The sequence below is a fragment of the Lichtheimia ornata genome, assembly GCF_029851405.1.
Source record: "Lichtheimia ornata isolate CBS 291.66 chromosome Unknown scaffold00025, whole genome shotgun sequence".
Lineage (NCBI taxonomy): Eukaryota > Fungi > Mucoromycota > Mucoromycetes > Mucorales > Lichtheimiaceae > Lichtheimia > Lichtheimia ornata.
This window is the reverse complement of record NW_026695345.1, coordinates 341,516-362,674: the sequence shown is the minus strand read 5'-3', so window position 1 is coordinate 362,674 and position 21,159 is coordinate 341,516. Positions and strand designations below refer to the sequence as shown.

The following is a 21,159-nucleotide window of genomic DNA, read 5'->3' as shown; positions in this document are numbered from 1 at the left end:
AGGTGCTGTTGGCCAAGCCGAGCCCATTGCTGTAATAAAAACCCCACGTTTCATTGTAAAGTTTGGAGATACAGGCACCTTTATGTTTGTAAGTGTGATGCTATAAGAAGAGTGGTCTTTGTTCATTGTCAAGTAGGTGGACCCTGGCAGAGCAAAAGATGCAGAGGATCGTGTTGTGTAACACAGCTACGTTTGCATGAATGAAAGGGTCAATGTATAATTACTTTATGGATCATCTAGGAACAGGCATGTATTGCTAGCTAACGACCACTTTTATCCAATCATCATTGTTGCGAGATCCACTGCATGGGAACGATGCCCCTGCTCCAGACATTCATTTCCATGATTAAAGTAGGTTGATCCGAGCTGATTTGACTGAGCTGCGGTCAAAGAGAGATTACATCACTCTGGACATAAAGCACGCTCGATGTAGCTCAACCGATGTAATCTTGTGTGAGCGTAACTCAACCAAATCAGCTCGGATCAACCTACTTTAATCATGGAAATGAATGTCTAGAGCAGGAGCATCGTCCACCTACAATAGAAAGCACAAAAGTTGGGAATGCACAAAAGTGGCTATTAGCTGCCAATGTATGACATCAAAGTGAGAGTTGTGTACCTTTCATGCATTGTCCCTGAAGTCCTGATTTTTTAGCTGAGTTAGCCAAAGAGGTCCTTGTGCATCTTTGGCTCTCCAGGGTCCACCCACTTGACAATGAACAAAGACCACTCTTCATATAGCATCAGGCTTACAAACATAAACGTGCCTGTATCTCCAAACTTTACAGTGAAACGTGGGGTTTTTATTAGAGCAATGTGCTCGGCTTGGCCAACAGCACCTTGTGTGAAAGTTTCGCGTTCAATGTCGCAAACAGCCCAAAAAATATTTTTTGGTCGTCGTCATCGAAGAGGTCGACCCCAAGATCCAGTTTGGCTGGTAGCGACATTGCGAAATCTGGGATTGGCAAGCTTGATCGTGAAACTGGCACACAAGGTGCTGTTGGCCACGCCGAGCACATTGCTCTAATAAAGACCCCACGTTTCATTGTGAAATCTTGAGATATGGCTGTCTTTATGTTTTCACTATGCTGTAAGCGTGATGCTATATGAAGAGTGGTCTTTGTTCATTGTCAAGTAGCTAGACCCTGATACAGCAAAAGATGCAGATGGGCGTGTTTGTGCAATTAAGCCGGGAGGGCGGGACTTGACAAGAGTCAATCTTATTGGTGAAGATTGCATAATGGTTCCTGCCCCTATAGTAAGGTGTGCCTATGAAAGACCGTATGGAAACATGGTATACTTAACAAGCCAAAATAATCAGTGCATCCGACAGTATTTGTGCGAAAGGGTGAGAGGAGGATGGTATTGTTTGTCTCCAGGGACCGTACTCATTCAAGATTATACATACAAGACAGCGGCACATGCTGAAAGTTGTCAAAGCATATGCATGTACTCGTTTCACGTTGTTTCAAAGCTCACTCTTTCCTAAACGTAATGACATAAGCTCTCAATAGATCAATCTTCTGTAACAAGCTCTATTGTTGGGTACCATTACTATGTGTTTATTATCTTTGAAAATACAAGCGTCTATTTAAACTTGTGTACAATCCTGAGAACGGCCATTGCCTATCGTATATCAGCATACGAGCAAGGAAGCTTTAACGAATGTAGTGTGATGAAAGGAACAAAGGTGTATCGATGCAATGATGTATATCATCTTATCTCGTTTTCCAATCTTCATGGTTCTATCCTCCCTTCATTCCGGAAACCAATCAAGTGGGTCATATAGAATCAGTGGGTGTCATTGTGTCATTGTATCCTTGGTTGCTGACACCATAAACACCTCCATCCATGATTGCAAACTAGTTGCTGTGCGTGCCTTGACTCCAATACCCAATATCATCCATGGCGACAGCCCACCTTTCCTCAAAGATATAAGCCCTCTCATCCTTGCCATCCAATCCATCATTATCCACAGCCCCATCCACGTAACATGGTCCATCCTTCCTGATGGCGACGTGTCAAGTAACCAAAAGGACATCAGGATCCCCTCTCACAGTGCTTGATTGCATCCGTCCACCCACCCATCCATACCCATTGCAACTCCAACATGTTGATACAAAGGACCCCTGTGGTCGCTTCCCCCTTTCCATCCGGCTGTTGGTCAATCTCTTTCTTGGTCATTTTCTATCGCAGCTCAACCAGATGAAGAATGCTTGTATTGGGTAATAGTAGTTGACGGTTGAAATGGCATCTTCCATAAGGATCCGTATGTATTGAAGCAAGTTGCTACACGTAAATAAAGCTGCTTCTATACAATGGCTATCTGCTGTTCACGTAAAAAAGGCTGTAAGACACGTCGCTGCAAGTAAAGAACGCTGTTTGATACAATGGAGTAAAGCCCTTGCTCATAGCAATTGCTGGAATGAATGCTGTAGCCATTGGTCGTGGTAGACGAGTGTACAAGAGAAGGTGCTGTGTCAATGGAAGGCGTGTTTTGTAGTGGGGTGCACGAGCCATGGAGTTGCCATTCGGTCAAAGACAATCGGATCAAGAGGGTTGTGGGATCGACATGATGGGTTGAAGGAGGACAATCGTTCACAGGTGGTAGTTGTACTTGAATGGGCCAACGGCTCAAGTAGGAGGAAGAGGGAAGAAGCTGAGAGTGGAGAAGTGGAAATTAAGTAGGTTAGGCACTGCCGCACCAAATCCATCACACTGTACATCAATCCTTGATAGTGAGATTGCCACTCTCGAACCTAAAACTTTCACTCAAGATGCTCTTGGGCATGCTGATCAACATGGTCTTAAAAAAGACCTCATGTTCATTAGAAAATATTGAATGGGACGGTGCAATGTGGGTTTACTATGTAAGTCGGAAATGGAGGTCAGCCCCGGATTCATGATTATGGAAATACTATGTATTATCTTGGGATTCCCCATTTCGAACCTAAAACTTTGTCAGAAGATTCGCTGCAACATGCTGATCAACTTCATTCATTTAAAAGTCGCAGACTTCATTGTGAAGATTCAAAATGCGGGGCGCCCCAAATGGTGGATGATGGGAACAAAAGAGCGGACGGCCCACCGCCCCGAAGTTGCCCACTTCCAATTTGAAATTGGTTACAAGGGTGCTCTCGAGCATGCTGATCAACTTTTTCATAATAAAGACCTCATGCTTCATTCGAAAATTTGGAATGGGAGCGTCCAAAAGTTTGAAAGACGGAGACATTCGCAGGGTCTGTCTTTTAAGAATTAACATGTTTGCTGTTTTGGCGTAGCTCAGTCAAATCGTCTCGAATCAAGACAATTGAAAGATGGAAATGATGGGCTGGAGCAGGAGAATCGTTCACATGCAGTGGAATGGGCAACAGTTGCAAATGGGAGGAATGGGCTGTTAGGTGGTAGTTTATGAACTATCAATCAAGGTTTACAAGCAAAGCGAATTGAGGCCGCTAGTCTTTATTTTCTACGTTAGGACATTTGATGCATATAGAACAATAACAGCATAATGACTAAGAATGTACGCTATGTACTAAAAGTAGCAAATGCATGCTGCGGTAAGGTGGATGTCGCAGCAATAAACCAATTTCCTGGATCTCAGCAAGTATAAAGCAAGCAGCAGCCTTTCTTTTCGTGTTCCAACACCACTCCAAACTATGCTCGACATTGACAAGCTCAAACAACGTCCAATCAGCGTGTTTCATATACCACTCGAGCTTCTCAACGATTTACGGCCTACCGATTACAATGCCTCGGAGACACCTTCGTCAGTTGATCTCACCGCCAACAAGCTGGAACGATTAGAGCTTGAACAGTCAACCAAAGAACAAGAGGATGGATCCTTGACATGTCGCACCTGCAATATCACATTTCCACCAACCGATCGGCAGGAGCATCGCGCTCACTTTGCAACTGATTGGCATCGTTACAATATCAAGCGCAAGTTGACTTTGGGTCTTGAACCTGTCAACGCGACAGACTTTGAGAACATGCTAGCAGGTACGTTTGTAGGATAAAAGTAAACGCACTTGTATACTTATACACATTGTAGATATTGCCGAAAGCATCTCTGGATCTGAAAGTGATGAAACGGATGAGGAGGATCAAGAGCAGCAGGAGGAGGATGATGTCAAGGATTTGGTTGCCAAGCAAGCAGCACAAGCAGAAGCATCAGCAATGATTGAAGATGAACAACAATCCAACACTGTTTTATCATCCTTTGAGAAAAAGACACAAGCATTAGCCTGGTTCCAAGCCAATACTTTGTCGCCTTCAGTACATTTCGGTATCTATCGACGACTTACCGATTCATTGGATGGTCTCAAGCAACTACAGAACGCGCCAAAGTCACGTCTATGGACCATCATCATGGTGGGTGGTGGCCATTTTGCAGCTGGTGTTGTGGATGTCAACAAGAGTCTTCAATATGGAATGCAATATGGTGGATTGGATGTCAATCAAGTCAAAATGGTGGTACACAAGACTTTTCATCGTTATACCAGTAAGTCGATAACATAGCAGGAGGATGGAAGGAGAGCTTTACTTATTACTTTCATCATTCATTACATAGCACGTCGCAAACAGGGTGGATCACAATCAGCCAATGATAATGCCAAAGGAGCTGCTAATTCGGCAGGTGCCATGATTCGTCGATACAATGAGCAGATGCTTCAGCAGGAGATTCGTGAATTACTATCGCAGTGGAAGGATTATGTCAACACCAGTGAGCAAGTGCTTGTACATGCACCCAGCAACAATCGCAAGATCGTCTATGGTTATGAAGGTGCTATCCTTACTCGGGACAATTCATCCACGATTCCTTTCTCAACACGACGACCTACATTGAATGAGATACGACGAGTGTTTATTGAGATGACGACATTAAAGATCACCAAAGTGGATGTGGATGCGATTCAAGCACAACGGCAAAAGGCGGCTGAAAAACAAGAGCGTGCTCGTCAACAATTGGAGAAATCTCGATTGATGGATAGCAGCAAAAAGACGACCGAGAAGCCCAAAATGGCACCTGAAGTGGAGAAATTGATATCACTCACGAGGCAAGGCAAAGAGCAGGTGGTCTTGACGCATGTGCGCAAACACGAGGAGCTGCTTCTACCCATAACTCGTGGAAAATTAACATCCCAACTTGTTCCTGAACAAGAAGAAATATTACGCCGGTTCCCAAGCATCTTGCATTTAGCTGCTCATGGTGGTCATGCTGCTCTTGTTTCCCTTCTCTTACGCGATCTTCAAGTTGACCCAACGATTGAGAATGAGCTTGGAAAAACAGCTTACGAAGTGGCGAGGGAAAAGGATACGAGGAATGCTTTTCGACGTTGTATGCATGATATACCCGACATGTGTGATTGGCTCAACGCAGCTCGAGTCCCAAGTCCATTATCACCCGAGGCTGAGCTCGAGATCCTAGAAAGGGACAAGCAACGCAAGGAGCGTGAATTGGAACGACGTCGCATGATAGAGGAAGAACGTAGAAAACGTGATGATGAAAGGATTCAACAAGAGGAGGCAAAAGCTGCAGCATTACGACAACAACGACAAAAGAGTAATGCAACGAGTGCTGGTGGTGGTGGTGCAAGGACATTAGGTGGAGGCAACAATTTGCGGACAACGGAAATGAACATGGCCAGTATGACACCCGAGGCACGTATGCGATTAGAAAGGGAAATGCGTGCTAGAGCTGCAGAAGAACGTATGAGGCGTTTGCAAGGGAAATAAACTAACTTGTCGATCAACCTCCTGTTATACGTTGGTGTGCCACCTTTCTCATGAGATTTGTATACAAGGGAGAGAGTATGGATAAGATGATAAATAGAATATGAGGAGGCGAAAAGGGGGTGGAGAAAGAGAGAAAAAGACTGAAAGGAGTGAGATCTGGCCTGCCACCATGATTTACACGCTCTCTTTATTGTTGGTATTCCCTAGGAGACTTGACTATTTTAATTGGGGAGCAAGAAGGAGAGGTTGGGTAAGAACATACTTCTTGAGTCAGATTGAGCCGCCCACCGGAGTTTGGGATTCCTTTGTTGCATAATTGACCACAACAATCACTGTCAGCTCTTGACATGTGTCATATACAAATACATCCAGTGACAGCTTTTATCATTTTTTGATCCAAATCAATATCGTTTCCTATAAAATGAGATGGGTCAGCAATGTCATTCTTAAAGAGCAGCTTTATGCGAGAGGGTGTGTGCTGGCTGATACAACAATGACAAGAAGGAGCTATAATGCGTTGCTACACACGGCGACTTTCCTTGTGAAGAGGTGTAATGATTCAGGTTAGCAGTGAACAACAACATCCATGACCACTGCTTTAGTTTGCAGCTGTCCATGCATGCTCGCTTTCGATCACGCGCAAGGTTGGTATGCTCCGTCAAGGCGTAAACGACCTCGAGAAAGTGAAGGCACTGGGTTGGACAACTATACTATTCCTTTTGTGTGCTAAGATCGTTGCCTTATAGGATCTTTTGGGAGCATGCTTGACTGACAACAATTCTCTTTGGAACTTAAAGATGCATGAAAAGATACAATCATATGATAGCCGTAGCCATAATACCCCATCTCCCTCGTTCTTTGGCGTAGGTTTAATAGATGTCTTAGATACATACGTAGGTCTTGCCAATCCCCATCGTTAGCGAGGATCCATTGTGATACTACCTTTAATACAAGAAGCGGTTGTAAACACCGAAATAGGAAATCATTTACATATTGGAGATAACGCTTTCTTCTGTCATGGATGATTAACGTTACCTGTATCTCACATAGGAAAAACTGGATTAGCTCCCCACCCCCCAGAACCACTGTACTTGGGAATTGCAAGGGTGGAAAAGATAATAGTGATGCAAATGCATAGGTGTAACGGTCCAATTGTAGCATTCGTTAATATTACTCGCGAGGCATTTACCTATATTGGTTTATGTTTGCTGCACCAACTCCGTTTAATGATTGCATCGCAATGTAAGAAAAGAGTTTAGATATCCTCACATACACATACACACATAACCATACACACGCACATACATACACCAAGGGGTTGAAAAAGGAGAGAGGAGAACAGAGATGGGCGAGACAAATGGAGAACAAGTGTACTTGTGGATTGTCTGTGTTGATTGTTTTTGTTCCTTGATTTTTTAGCAGAGTTAAAGTTTGCTTGACAGGGTAATATGAAGATCAAAAACGTATCTGGGGTTTGCATACAAAGCCGTTTTGCCAGCAATAGGATCTTGTGTGTGCGTATGTGTGTGTGAATATGTTAAATTGAATTGTGCAACCCTACTTTAGGCGGCGACAAGAGATAACACGACACCATGGCCACAAATGTGATATGCAAACCACCACTGATGCCCAAATGGAGAATAAAAGGGCAAGTTCTCCATGTGATCCCGTCAATGAGCGGCGACCTAGAATAACAAGCTTATAATAAGGACAATCTACGCTGATGCTTGTTATCTAAGGAGATTCTGCAAAGCAGTATTGCCAACGGATGGATTCACATTTACGTACAAGAAGAACAAAAGGGGGTGGTTGATGATGATGGGTGGTTGACGGGGAGCCAAGAGAAGTGAAAAAGGGGAAAGGAAATAGAGGAACGGCAGTATAGATCAAAACATGCACACATACATACTCACACATACATATTATTACAGAGGCTGCTGTGTGTTAAGGGAGGCCATTGTTGTTCTTTTTTGTATAATAGTAAAAGGAGGGGGCAAAAAGAGGGATGATTGATTGATGATGGCAGTTTTGACATGATGATCAACAAAGAAAATGATGGGTAAATTGACATTGACACAACAAGTTGTTATACAGCAAATTGGTCCAAGCGACTAAATAGACAGCCCGCGTATGTTGTGCTTTGTGGTACTGAAAGGAAAAAAATTGCGTTCCTTGGAATCCACCTTGTTGGTAGAAATAAGTGATTTGGCGGGAATAAAAGGAGGAAAGGTAAGCTCCTCTCTCATTCGACTGGAAATAGTAGTGGGATCAAATCGTTTCACGCAATCCTCAAAGATAAAAAGTGCGGTGTGCAACCCCTTCTTCTTTCCTCTTTTTTCTCTCTCAACCCCACCCACTCTTTGTACTCTTTTTTATTGCTTATTGTTGGCACAGTACCAACGATAACACACAAAAACATATGCCACCATCAACCACATTGTCCCCGACACCATCGTTTCATAGCATGGATGAATACCTTCGGCCATCTACCACTACGCTCTGTGATCAAGATAAAAATGTGCTACCACCAAGCGCTCGTGAATGTCTTGTCGACTTAATACAACAAGTTGAGCATGACAATTTGCGGCAGGTCCTAAAAATTGAGCTCAATCGATTATTGACGGACCATGAACGTATCGTGACAATGCTACAACAACGAACACACATGCTTGAGCAAGATAATGAGCAGCTGCGAGGGCTTAACAGCGAGCATCAACGGCGATATGAGAAAGCAGTGCGTGAGATGCAATTCTTTAAAAAGAAAGCCGACTACCTTAGTAAACAGCAGCAATCACCCAGCATTGCTCATTCAAGTAGCAACACAAGCAACTCAACAGCATCAAGGACGAGAAGTCATTCAAGTGCATCAGAAACACGTAGTGAAATTTCAGCTATTTCATCAAGTGCACCACTTCCACCACCACATGCAGCACCACCTCTTCCTCCTCCTCCACCTCCGCAGCAACAACCTTTACCACCAACACCAGCGTCCACATCTACTTCAGCTATCAATTATCCATTGACACCAACGAGTCCACAGCCTTCAGTTGTATCAGAAAGAGAAGAATATGATTCGCTTCGACCATTGCCACATAGCAGTAGTAGCATGCCTTCACGATCGTCCTCAACATCGTCATCCAATGCGCATCACTATCAACAATCCTTTTGGAATGCACCTCCATTGCCGTCCATGTCTTCTGTAATGTCTTCGTCGACAGCCACCTCATCGTTGGCTGATAATGTACGACAACCACCCAATTACCCTGTGCGACATGCAGGTACCAACAGCATCTATAGCGTTGGTAGTGATGTATCATATCCCACTCCACAATCATCCACTGAAGCAGCTCCTCATCCTTCTTTGCCACAACACCCCAATGGTCAACAAAAGCGATCATGGCAAAACTTACGTCAAAACCCCTCGGTCCATTCATCCTACTCTTCTCCTTCCACCACCACTACTGCTACAACTACAACTACTACAACGGGTGGTGGTGGTGGTGGTGGTGGTGGCCCTGTTTCCTCTGCCGCCACTTCAGTTTATTCAGTACCAATGACTCCTGTACGATCGACCATTTCCACGAATGGCTATACTGGTTCATGCATGATTCAACAACGACGTGTTGACCCCCTCATGTTTGGTGGATCCGATGGCCTTTGGGATACCATTTCCAAAAGCCAAGGAAGCGATGCTACTGTTGAAAAGATCATTAGGTTAGTTGTCATCATCGTGTTGCTTGGTTACTTTTTCCTGTTGATTGACAAATGTTGCTTGTTTTCACAAATGTATAGCAACTTTTTACGTCGTGGTGGATCACCCAACACAGCTAAACAGTCTCCTACCTGCCACGATGTCAAGTATGGATATGGTATGATCCATGCTCTTATTGTCACCAAGGCCCCTGGAGCACTTGATCTTCTCCTACAGCAAGGAGCCAACCCCAATGCATTAACATTGAGTGAAGCGGATGAGAACAAGGTAACTATTACTCATGCAAGGAGTCGTTTGTTTTATTTATTGATCTCTTGTTTGATAGGTCACACCATGTTATCTTGCTGCTCGTGTCGGTTGGCTTGCCGGTTTGCAAAAAGTGGTTCAAGCTGGTGGTGATTTGATCAATGCAAGAGGTGAAGGACCCAAAAAGAAGACGGCTTTGCATACAGCTGCCGAGCATTGTCATGCTGCTGTGGTTGAATTCATTGTCGGATATACACAAGGTGCATTGAACCATGAAGTGGATGCTCAAGGTATGGGTTTTTTTTGTCTCTTACCCCTTTTTTCTCTTACACCTCCTTATTGACGTCAACATTGTGTGTAGGAGCCACTGCTTTACATTATGCTTGTTTATCGGGCCATACTGATCTTGTTGGCTTTTTGGTTCGATCATGTCGTATTCCACCAACACAAGGCACCAACCGTGGAGAACAGCCGATTCATTGGGCTGCACGAGCAGGTCGTTTGGAAGTGGTGGCTCTCCTCATTGAGCGGTTTAATTGTGATTACAATGCCTATGTAACCAAACGTGTGCCGAGTCCATTGGATATAGCCAAAACAGGAGGTCACAAACGCTTGGTGGATTACCTCAAAGGATTGGGAGCATTGTCATCCAAAAAGTTGGACAAAAAACACAAGAATGACAAATCCAAGAAGGCTACCGTGGAGAATGCCCTTGCACGGAACGGCCTGTTTGCGGATGATGATGATGACCCAATCTAAAACCATCATTGTCTCTCTTTCTCTCTCTCCTATGTAGTACAACTTCTCCTGCAAAAACAACAACAACAACAACAACACAATCTCGCGCGTTCATCACATTCACTCCCATTTTTTCTTTCTTCACCTTCTTTTCTCCCATTGTCGTTGACGACCATGGCACCTCTACCTCCACAATCAATTGCACAAGCTGCCATTTGATATACTTGTTTAATCTGTGTACACATTTTTATTTCTCTCACCACACCCAACATTCATTCACATCCTGCAGCAGCACCACCACCAGCAGCAATAATCACCATTCATTCTTTCTCATGCACAATATCTCACATTCGTATATCTCCTGTTGCTTGTCACTACTCTTCTTTTCTTAGCCATCATGTGTATTAAGATTAAAAATCCTGATCAGCTGCTCTTGCATCCAAAACTCGCATACATATACAAAAAGCCCCATTATTATTGATGCACCTAATGCATATCTCCATATTGGATGGATCGTCCCTAGGCATATGTATTAATGGTAGTAGATCAATTGTATTGTATCCTTTAGTGTTGTGGACAACCAATAATGGCATGTGGTGCCTGAATGCAATAACTACGTACATACGTAGAGATGATCACCACCTCTAATTTCATTGTATCGACGATTAATCTAGACTCAAAAAGGATGCGGATGATGATGATGAGATCGACAACGTGATGGCGATACATTACATTTTTGTTGCAGATCCCCGGGTTTCAATGTTTGTTGTTGTGCAAAAGGGGCGTAGATACTCTGTAAATGTTTGGATTCTTATACCACCAAATACAACCATCACCACCACCACAAATACAGGTACCACCATACACGTCATTCATAAGCGGGGAAATAGTACATATGTAATAGCAGCAGTAAAAGGAGAAGGAGGAAGAAGGGATGTGATGATGATGTGAGGAATGTTAATCAGCCACCACCTACTCACCTGTGCATAGATTATTATGCGTGATTAGGGATAGCAACGAGTAGTAGTAGTGGTAGAAGCTACCCTGAATACATAACAACGACGTAAGAGAATTGGGCTCGGAATTGATTTTAAGATACGATCGGCATATTGGTGGAAGGTAGTTACAGGATCAACATTGATTATACACAACCAATAACTTTATCATCCGATGGATGCATTTTGGTGTCAAACGTATTTACCATTTTAGTTGGGTTATGTGAGTGTGCGTCGGCATGTTAGTCCCTAGTTTCCGATGCTCGTGGGTGGAGTTGGATGAAGCACGCGTTTGTGTAATTAAAAGCTCGTACGCTTGTGATGAAGATGAAGATGTGTGGGTTTGTGGGTGTATGTTGTGTGCCTATGTAATAGGTCTGTGTGCCTCTTTCTCTCTTTCCAATTCATCTTCTTTCTTCTTTTTTCTTTCTACTCTCTTTATTCCATTATACATACATACATACATACACATACCCTCTCTCTCTTTCTCTCTCTTTCATACACCACCAACCCCCTTCTTTTACTCTCTTCCTCTTCCTCTTTCTCTCTCATTCCTTTGATCGTGATGCCATTACGGGCTGTCGCCGATCAGCTTCGATACAAGTTACGGCGACGACCTTCCACCTTTTTACATGGAAAGCAACATGGGATCGCTCCACCATCGCCACCCATCACTGAGGAATTGCCCAGTCCACGATACGCTCCTGTTTCATCGAAGCGTGCCAGTTCTCATCGCCACAGTGAAGATACCCCTGCGTCGCCACCAGCAGCAGTGGACACAACAGCGGCACCAACACCTCCTTTAAAGTCACCTTCTAGGAGACATCATGGACACAAGCAGCCAAAAAAAGAATATCCTCCCTCTTCAGATACGCTTGTTCATGGTATTGGCGACTATCATTTCGTTGAGCAGATTGGACATGGCAAGTTTAGTAAAGTATGGTTGGCTCGACATTTCAAGTCGGGTGATCAAGTCGCTATCAAGGTAAGTTGCATCCCTTCTCTTATAGATGATCATGATGATACTGATAACCGATGTGATGAAACAATTAGATTATTGACAAGCGAGCCCACGAATATAGAGTCATGTCTCGATTGGTGAGAGAGGTGGCACTCATGGAAATCTTGGATCACAAGAACATCATTCACCTGTATGAAACATATGAGACGGCGGACTCCCTTTACATTGTCATGGAATACGTTCCTGGTGTCAATCTCGACGAGCATCTCAAACAATCCAATGGCCATTTATCAGAAGAAGAAGCAAGGCATGTCTTTCGCCAATTGGTGGCTGCTGTGGATTATTGTCATCGGCATTGGGTGGTGCATCGTGATATCAAGGTATGCTATCGCTCTTTTTCTATTGTTGGGATATATTGCGGCGCGTGCGTACTTGCATTTCAAAGGAGAGGGGAGAGAAAGGGAGACAAAAAGCATGTTTACTAACGACACGTGTATGATTCTTTGTATGCTGCATTAGACACCCAATGTATTATTGATGCCGGGTGGTGAGATCCGTTTGGCCGATTTTGGATTAGGCAATCGGTACGGGCCGCATCAACGATTAAAGACCCTTTGTGGTAAGGTTTTATTTGTTGTCACATTCTTTGGTCGGAAATGAAAACGAGGAGAAACACTAATATGTACGTCTATGCAGGGTCCATGCTTTATTACAGTCCAGAAATCTTTACGGGTCAACGATATACTGGTCCTGAGGTGGATTGTTGGTGCTTGGGTGTATCGCTTTTTCGAATGACTGCTGGATTTGAGCCGTTTGGTCATGCTCGTGGTATGTTAAAAAGGGTACCCATTTTGTCTGATGCACATTAACCTGGGAACTTTTTTAGATCAAGAACAACTCAAAAAGTATGTGGTAAGCGGGAATTATCCTATGCCAGAGAATCTCAGTTCTGGCCTCCAGGCAACCATTCGCAAGTGTCTCACCGTGGATCGCCGGAAGCGTATGGGAGTACGACAAGCTCTCAAAGATGACCCTTGGTTGAATGATTATGGCCGACTTGAAGATCTCTTTGAGCATGAAGATCACATGAGTAGTGATGATAAGGATACAACGGCAAAATTGGAACGAGAACGTATACGGCAACGGTACCTGAGAGATCTCGAAGAGGAAAAAAGCCGTGGACGCCATGTCAGAAAGACGATCCTGTATCACCCTATCAGCCCATCAATTTATTTCACCAGCCGATCTGTGCAATACACGCCGTACTCAAAACGCGACCATATTGTGCAATCACAAGAGATGTTACAAAAGCAGCTGATCAAGCAAGTGCGTGGTGAATTACAACAAGCACAATTACATCCATTATCAGCAGGTCATGATATGCAATCACCTATTCATCGACTATTACGCAAACTTAAAGTGTCGACGACTACTAATGGCACATCCGGAACCGAGCCGACAAAACGATTGAAAAAGACCGCCTCCACACTCAGCCTTTCACAATTGTATCAGCGTGTTGCCAAAGATCAAATCACCTATTACACCTTACAACCAGACATTTACAAACAACAACAACAACAGCCACACGACCACGCAGGCGTGGTGCCTCTATCGCGTGAAGAAACACTTGTACAGCTTGTGAGGTCGGCATGTGGATTGCTTGGGATTGTGTATCGACACGACACTCCGCTACGATTGGTGTGCGTAATGAACATGCAACGTATCACCACGCCACAAAGTGCTTCGAATGCTTTCTATGGAGGAGACCAACAACAGCAACAACAGCGTCACCAAATTAAAGCAAGCAACTCAACACCCATGTTGAATCAGCAACACGATGCTCAGCGTAGTGGATCATTTGCAACGATGGATGGTACTACGGGTGGCAAAAGCAGCTTATTGAGTAATGCAAGTACACGGACGAGTAGTCGATGGAGCAGAGCTATCAAACGCCTATCATCACCCTTTACCCATAATCCCGATGAAACCGTCATGATGCCATGGTCACAATCCTTTCACTTTCAATCCTCGATGGCCAATAGTACGCAATTCCGTTACCCACAGCAACAACATACGATGCCACAATCCTCATCCAATACTCCTCCTCCACCACCTCCGCTACAACATGCGTCATTTTCAGAACCTGATCAAGACAATGAACAGCATACTACGGCCATATTTGCTATCGAGGCATTTGCATCATCAGAGGATGGCACGGTGGTAGGATTGCGGTTTTCTAAAATGGATGGCTCCAACAAAGTGTTCAAGTATGCCAAGGGCTGGGTCACTGGTGTTCTTGCCTATCATGTACAAGTGCCTTTGTGATGAGTTTTTTTTTTTACCCCCACCCCATCCCACCCAACTAATTTTGTATACCACACATACACACAATTTCACTTTCATTATATCCTTTGTATGTATCTCTGGTTGTAATTGTAGCTCATGTTCTTTATGGTTTTGATTTTCTCTTTTATTTGGATGCACAAATATACGTCAGCTTACACGTAAAACTCGCTCTTGTGTGTATATATGGAATTATGGGGTATAGAGAGAGAAGCATGGGAATGGTACGTTACGGTGTTACAGGATACTTTTTTTTTTGTAGTCAGTCCCTTGCATGAGCTGTTCTTGCTAATCTTGAAGACTCAAACTTGCCATCCATCATGGTGCTTGAATCCAATTCATCCTCATTCAGTGTTTCAAGCGTATAACCCTGCCAATCGCAATTATGTACCTTGTGATTAATTTCTTGCTTCCAATCCTGCTCCATCTTGTAGGCCGTATATCCCTTCCATTCCTCTTCTTCCTCAGAGCTCTCTTCTGATTGCGTCGATGGGCTGGGGTATCCATTCCAAATTTCATCTTCATCATCATCCGATATCGTTGTCTTGGTTTCTCCTTTACGCTCATAATACATGTATCCATGCCATTGTTCTTCGGGATCTTCTTCGGATGAAGTAGTTGGCGTTGCAATAGCTGCAGTGGAGGATGATACGAGTGTCTTGTTGGATGGTACAAACTCTGGAGCAGTAGGAGAAAGACGTGATTTTTTGATAGCAGTGGATGTGGCTGATTGTGTCGAGGATGATGAATCGTTGGTAGTAGTGGTGGCGGTAGTAGTGGATGTTGCTTTTGTCTCAGGTGGATCATTTGCTTTGAGTTGTTGTTGCTTCTCTGGAGTGATGTCTTTTGTATCTTCATCCGAGTTGCTGGCACTTGGTGGTTGTGGTGTTGTTGTTGATTCAATCTCGATATGGAATTCTTGTTCAAACATGAAATCTTCATCCTCCTCCTCTTCTTCATCATAGGCCAATGGTAGTTCATCCTTTGCTAATGGCTTGACTTCAAGAGACTCTTGCACAAGTTGCTGTTTATCAAGATACGCACGAGAAACGAGCCAGTGATACACGACCAGGTCACCGGGCACAAGGCGATTGAGATCGGTAGGTGGGACAATGGTGGATCGGAGCCCTTCAACATGCACTGGTTTAAGTGACACATGCCTACCGGTTTCTGTTGTCGTTGTTCCCATCACCAAACCACCTTGTTGGCATGTATTCAAACAATCCACCACTTTGGCAAGTTTACGTGCACCAGGAGCCGATAATACTGCCGATGTTACTGCTGCATACTCTTTGATGATGGATCGGATGGATGCAAAATGGGGCAAAAGCCAAGGAATCACCAAAGTAGCTGATGAGGATTGTTGAAAGAGATCAAGGGTGTTTTTGAGCCATGTGTGATAAGCTTGGTAACCGTTGCTAGGTGAAACGAGATGAAGCAAGTCGTTGTACATGTCTCTTGTTCTTGCAGGGCAACCTCGCCATAACTTGCGTAGTCGACGTACTTCTGGAAATGCCAATGCCTTCATGATAGCAGCAAAACCTGAAAAGTCGCGATAGGCATGAACCAGCAAGTAAGCCACTTGAACCCAATGAGTGATAAGCTGATGGTGTTGGTTGACAAAAGGTGGCACAACGGAAGACGCCGGCGTCAGCTCCGACCCAACGATAAGTTGGTGTGCAAGGTTATGAGTGAGATATCGGCCAAAGTCATCCAATCCATCAAGACGTGTCCTGCTTTTATCCAAATGACAAAGCCACCGTTTATCAAGTATTGCTCGTTGGAATAGTTGGCAATTCACTGCAGCCACCTGCTTAGCGAGCACATTGGGATCCCAATTCAACGCCGTTGCAAATGCCACACTCTCCATGTCGTGTTCCAAGGTTTCCATACGTCGACGTTCCAACTTTGTATCTTCTGCAAGTCGTCGTAAACTATCCACATGTTGTTTTTGTTGCTTTGCCTGTGATAGCTTTTCAGTGGCTTCTGAATAGGCTTGCTTGGCTTGAATGGATGCCTTGACAAGTGGGGATATGGGTACAAGTGGGATGCATTTACGTCGACGAGTATTGCTATTGGTCATGTTGAAAAGAACAAAAAGGAAGGAAAGGGAAAAAAAGGAATCGGGAATGCCGGAACATGTCCGTGAGGGATTAAATAGTGCACTTATGCACAGACGGAAAGCCAAATGCGTGTGTGTGTGTGTGGGTGTGAGTGTGTGGTGTACCAAAGTAAGAGGAGGAGGAGATAGAGAGATAGAGAGAACCAAGGACATTACACAAGAACAGCAACAGACGTGTGTGTGCAACCATGAAAAGTAGCACTCGAATGATTGGGCCCGACCCTGATCTGGAGCAAGAAAAAACAAGGGGAGCACCCGCATCATCTTGTTTCCATGCTTCAGCTTGCATTTTATGTGTATTCGATTCCCCCATTCACCTTTTAACACGCATTGCACTACACACAAATAGCTTATCTAAAATGATATCCCTCTCGCTCTCTCGCTCTCTCGCTCTTATCCTTATGCACGTCATTAATACAACTATGCTCATCAGCCTTATCGTACTTGCATTTTTTGGTGCTGTTGTGATACTACGTGTTGCTGCATATGCATGCACCGTAGATGGAAAAGATGCCATACGCATTAGTTGCGTAACTTGATATATGCCTATTTAAGCGCTATGCAATGTATCCAAGGAATGCAGAATATCCCCACCAGTGCAATGGCTATTACACTTGTTGACCTTTCACATCGGCTTTATTATCCCCTGCATGTGTAACAAGGCCAAGAAGTTTGCAATTTCAGGTACACCAAGTGATCCACCCCCGGGTAGTTGAGTAATACCCGGTCTGGACCTCACTTTTTGTTATTGTTGATCGCCCAATGCTCTGATCGCCCATCATCCTCATGCCACAAGAAAGTTGCTGTTTGTTTTTCTTTCTCAAACACACCACATAAATATTTGGGATAGGGTGCAAATATGGGAGGTTGTTTCATTATCGAATTGTAGAAGGTCCATACACACTATAGAGCACATCACCACTGCATCCTACATAGCGTGATGATGGGTGAGGTAGCACCAAAACTCATATAACATCCCTATCCCTGAAACTTGTTTGCACGTTGTAGCCCGGTGGATCAGGCATAATACAGTTGTTGCCAGCTGCTGTTACAACTGTTACAATTTTGGTTTCTGAGTTGAGGCTTTTGGCTTCCAACAATCATATTCATGCAACATGGAATTCGTGCAACATGATGGCGGTGAATGATCGTCAATAGGTTTCATTAATGAAATACCTCTTCCATGTCAACCATTGTGCGGCTCACATGCCAAGCTTGTGGTCAAAGTGATATTGAATACTGGAAGTGGATCATTACTTGCATCAATGTAATACACTAACCACTCATCCATCGATATGATTGAATGCTTGATCCTCAATGATACGTATGCACTTGCACAAGCGTGGTAGTCACGTGTTATTCCTTATGCCTACGCAAGCATTCAAACCAAACTCCCATTGAAACAACACTTGAAAGTATCATCAGCTGATACGACATCGATTTCCTCATGGTATGAGCCACCGTGGTTAATGATCAGCATACCCTGTTTCATTACGTTTACGGTTTACCCAACAATGGAAGCATCAGCTTTCTCCCCACGAGCTCTATGCATTGCCTCATTCATTTAGGAAATTAAAAAACGTTGTGTAATAGGGCACACTTTGAGCGTATGGAGATCAAGGAGTCGGTGTAACTAGCCTAGATCCTTTAATCAAGCCATTCTCTTGTTATCTTGGATTCATGGGAAAACGATGCTCTACATAGCAGCTGCTCATTTTATGATTCCAGCATGCACAAATGCATTCTCGGTTACGCTTGCATTAAAAATGGTGAGGCTATGCTTTTACAAATGGACCAAAATGTTGTCGTTATTGGGTCGCTGTCGTCAACATTGCTGTCAGCATGACCGATCCTGCCCACTAGCTTACGGCATATAGCCAGCAGAGCCGCTACAGCTGTTTGAAAAAATGATACGGATTGGCATAGCTTTATTGCATTCATACACGTATAAGGGAACTATGGCAGCTGTATATACAAAGCTATGTTTATCTTAGCGATGATCGATCATTCATGTATGTCACACAATGTAAACTAGAAACCTTGAACAACTAATGTTATAAAGTTGCTGGAATCAACTTGTTGGTAAGAAGTTTAGGTTGTCCGACGCCTTTTTTTATCCCAAAAGAGGAGAGCAAAGGAGCAAGGTGAAATAGCGTTGCATAAAGAAAAGCCAAAACAACTTGGCGGACACCATCAATGATTCCCAACAGTTGGTAAGACGAGCCCCTGCATTAATTAAACTTACCAATATTAGTAATTCCCGAAAAGCATGCTCTTTACTATATTCAGGGACGAATGTTTTGACATGTTGCCATGCCAATGTCAGCTCTTTTTCCTGCACGTGAAAATATACATGATTGAATGTGCAAACCCTGTCATAGCTGTACCGTTATCCATCATTCAAGATGTACGTGTAGCCTTTAAGCCGAACCATGTCATCCCGAGGTGTGTTTGTATGTGCATGCAGGAACCATGAATTTCAATTGGGGCTGACGTGTATATCTTTATCATCAGATTCTTGGTGCTGGTACATCCACCACCATCACCATCACCACGATGAGTCGCTAAATCCTGTGGCTGACAAGAAATCATAAAGAACATGGGTAGCACGAGGTCCAGGCTTCTTGACGACAAAATGAACAACAACAATGATTGTGTATAAAAGGACCAGGTTCTTTGGCAGCGAAACCAAATCATTACCCAGCACCTCAAGGAGCTTTTTCTCATACACAATGCGTCTTAACCCCATCTCGATCTCTTGTGCACTTGCTTTCACTGGTCTATTGAATGCCGCCCCTGTGGAAAGATCATCCAATGGCTGCAAATTGATCATGTCCAATGGCGTTGTTACATACTCAGGTGCCAACTGCTTCAATGTTCAGGTGACCGACAACACCAAACGTTGGTTCAAGGGTGACGACAATGACGAAGATGATAATCGATTCGAACTCAAAGGCGATGAAGGCGAGGTCAAGATCAAGGAAGGCGACGATGACAATGGCTTTTTCGCTGCCATCAAGCATAAGGAAGGTGAAGCATCTGTATCCACATCCAGTCACAGCACTGCACATGCTGAAGGAAAGGGTGCTAAGGCGAGTGCCGAATCTTCAAGCAAGGCTGAAGCTGAAGCCCACAAGAAGGATCGTGATGACAAGGATGATGACGACAAGGATGATGATGACAAGGATCGTGATGACAAGGATCATGATGACAAGGATCGTGATGACAAGGATGATTGCGAGGATGATGATGATGACAAGCGTGGCGATGACAAGGATCATGACGACAAAGATGATGATGACAAGCGTGATGATGATGATGACAAGCATGAAGATAAGGTGAAGGTCAAGGCTGAAAGCAAGGCATCTGCTCATGCTGAAGGTGAAAAGGCTGATGCTCATGCTGAAAGCAAGTCAACTGCACATGCAAACAAGGATGGCAAGGTTGAGGTGGAAACCGAGAGCAAGGCATCAGCACATGCTGAGGGCAAGAATGCACATGCTGAAGCGCAATCTGAAGGTCATGCTGAAGCTTCGGCTCGTAGCAAGGATGAAAAACGTGGTCTTGAAGGTGTAGCTGAGGCTTCAAGTGCTTCATCTGCTAAGGCTAAGGCTGAGGGCAAACATGCAAAGGCATCTGCTGCTAGTGCTTCGGAGGCTAAGGCCAAGGTCCATGACAAGCGTGGTGATGATGATGATGACCATGAGGCTGTTGCCAAGGCTTCAAGTGCTTCTGCTGCTAAGGCCAAGGCTGAAGGCAAACATGCTAAGGCATCTGCTGCTACTTCTTCTTCTGCTAAGGCCAAGGCTCACAACAAGCGTGGCGACGATGATGATGATGATCGTGAAGCTGAAGCTAAGGCATCAAGTGCTTCCGCTGCTAAGGCCAAGGCTGAGGGCAAACATGCTAAGGCATCTGCTGCTACTTCTTCTTCTGCTAAGGCCAAGGCTCACAACAAGCGTGGCGATGATGATGATGACCATGAGGCTGTTGCCAAGGCTTCAAGTGCTTCCGCTGCTAAGGCTAAGGCTGAAGGCAAGCATGCAAAGGCTTCGGCTGCTACTTCTTCTTCTGCTAAGGCCAAGGCTCACAACAAGCGTGGTGATGATGATGATGATCGTGAAGCTGAAGCTAAGGCATCAAGTGCTTCTGCTGCTAAGGCCAAGGCTGAGGGCAAACATGCTAAGGCATCTGCTGCTACTTCTTCCAATGCTAAGGCCAAGGCTCACAACAAGCGTGGTGATGATGACGATGATCATGAAGCTGAAGCTGAAGCATCAAGTGCTTCCGCTGCTAAGGCCAA

General features: G+C 44.3%; 5 protein-coding genes across 5 annotated transcripts; 4 read left to right on the top strand and 1 right to left on the bottom strand.

Moving 5' to 3' along the window:
* Nucleotides 1–3,659: 3,659 nt before the first annotated feature.
* On the top strand, nucleotides 3,660–5,739 carry O0I10_006037 (uncharacterized protein; the record flags this gene model as incomplete). Its single annotated transcript, XM_058486070.1, has 3 exons — nucleotides 3,660–4,002; nucleotides 4,055–4,504; nucleotides 4,574–5,739. The coding sequence occupies 3 exons, from the start codon at nucleotides 3,660–3,662 to the stop codon at nucleotides 5,737–5,739; spliced, it is 1,959 nt and encodes a 652-aa protein (XP_058343265.1).
* A 2,419-nt stretch (nucleotides 5,740–8,158) lies between these two features.
* Nucleotides 8,159–10,456, top strand: O0I10_006036 (uncharacterized protein; the record flags this gene model as incomplete). The annotated part of the gene is made up of 4 exons (XM_058486069.1): nucleotides 8,159–9,453; nucleotides 9,532–9,718; nucleotides 9,777–9,987; nucleotides 10,059–10,456. The coding sequence occupies 4 exons, from the start codon at nucleotides 8,159–8,161 to the stop codon at nucleotides 10,454–10,456; spliced, it is 2,091 nt and encodes a 696-aa protein (XP_058343264.1).
* A 1,539-nt stretch (nucleotides 10,457–11,995) lies between these two features.
* O0I10_006035 (uncharacterized protein) lies at nucleotides 11,996–14,716 on the top strand (the record flags this gene model as incomplete). Its single annotated transcript, XM_058486068.1, has 5 exons — nucleotides 11,996–12,415; nucleotides 12,484–12,771; nucleotides 12,911–13,010; nucleotides 13,088–13,219; nucleotides 13,278–14,716. 5 exons carry the CDS (start codon nucleotides 11,996–11,998, stop codon nucleotides 14,714–14,716), a joined length of 2,379 nt encoding a protein of 792 aa, XP_058343263.1.
* Nucleotides 14,717–15,036: 320 nt separating this feature from the next.
* O0I10_006034 (uncharacterized protein) lies at nucleotides 15,037–16,817 on the bottom strand (the record flags this gene model as incomplete). Its single annotated transcript, XM_058486067.1, has 2 exons — nucleotides 15,037–15,060; nucleotides 15,126–16,817. The coding sequence occupies 2 exons, from the start codon at nucleotides 16,815–16,817 to the stop codon at nucleotides 15,037–15,039; spliced, it is 1,716 nt and encodes a 571-aa protein (XP_058343262.1).
* Nucleotides 16,818–19,588: 2,771 nt separating this feature from the next.
* Nucleotides 19,589–21,157, top strand: O0I10_006033 (uncharacterized protein; the record flags this gene model as incomplete). Its single annotated transcript, XM_058486066.1, has 1 exon — nucleotides 19,589–21,157. A coding segment is annotated over one exon (1,569 nt), but the record flags the coding sequence as incomplete, so codon positions are not given.
* Nucleotides 21,158–21,159: the final 2 nt, after the last annotated feature.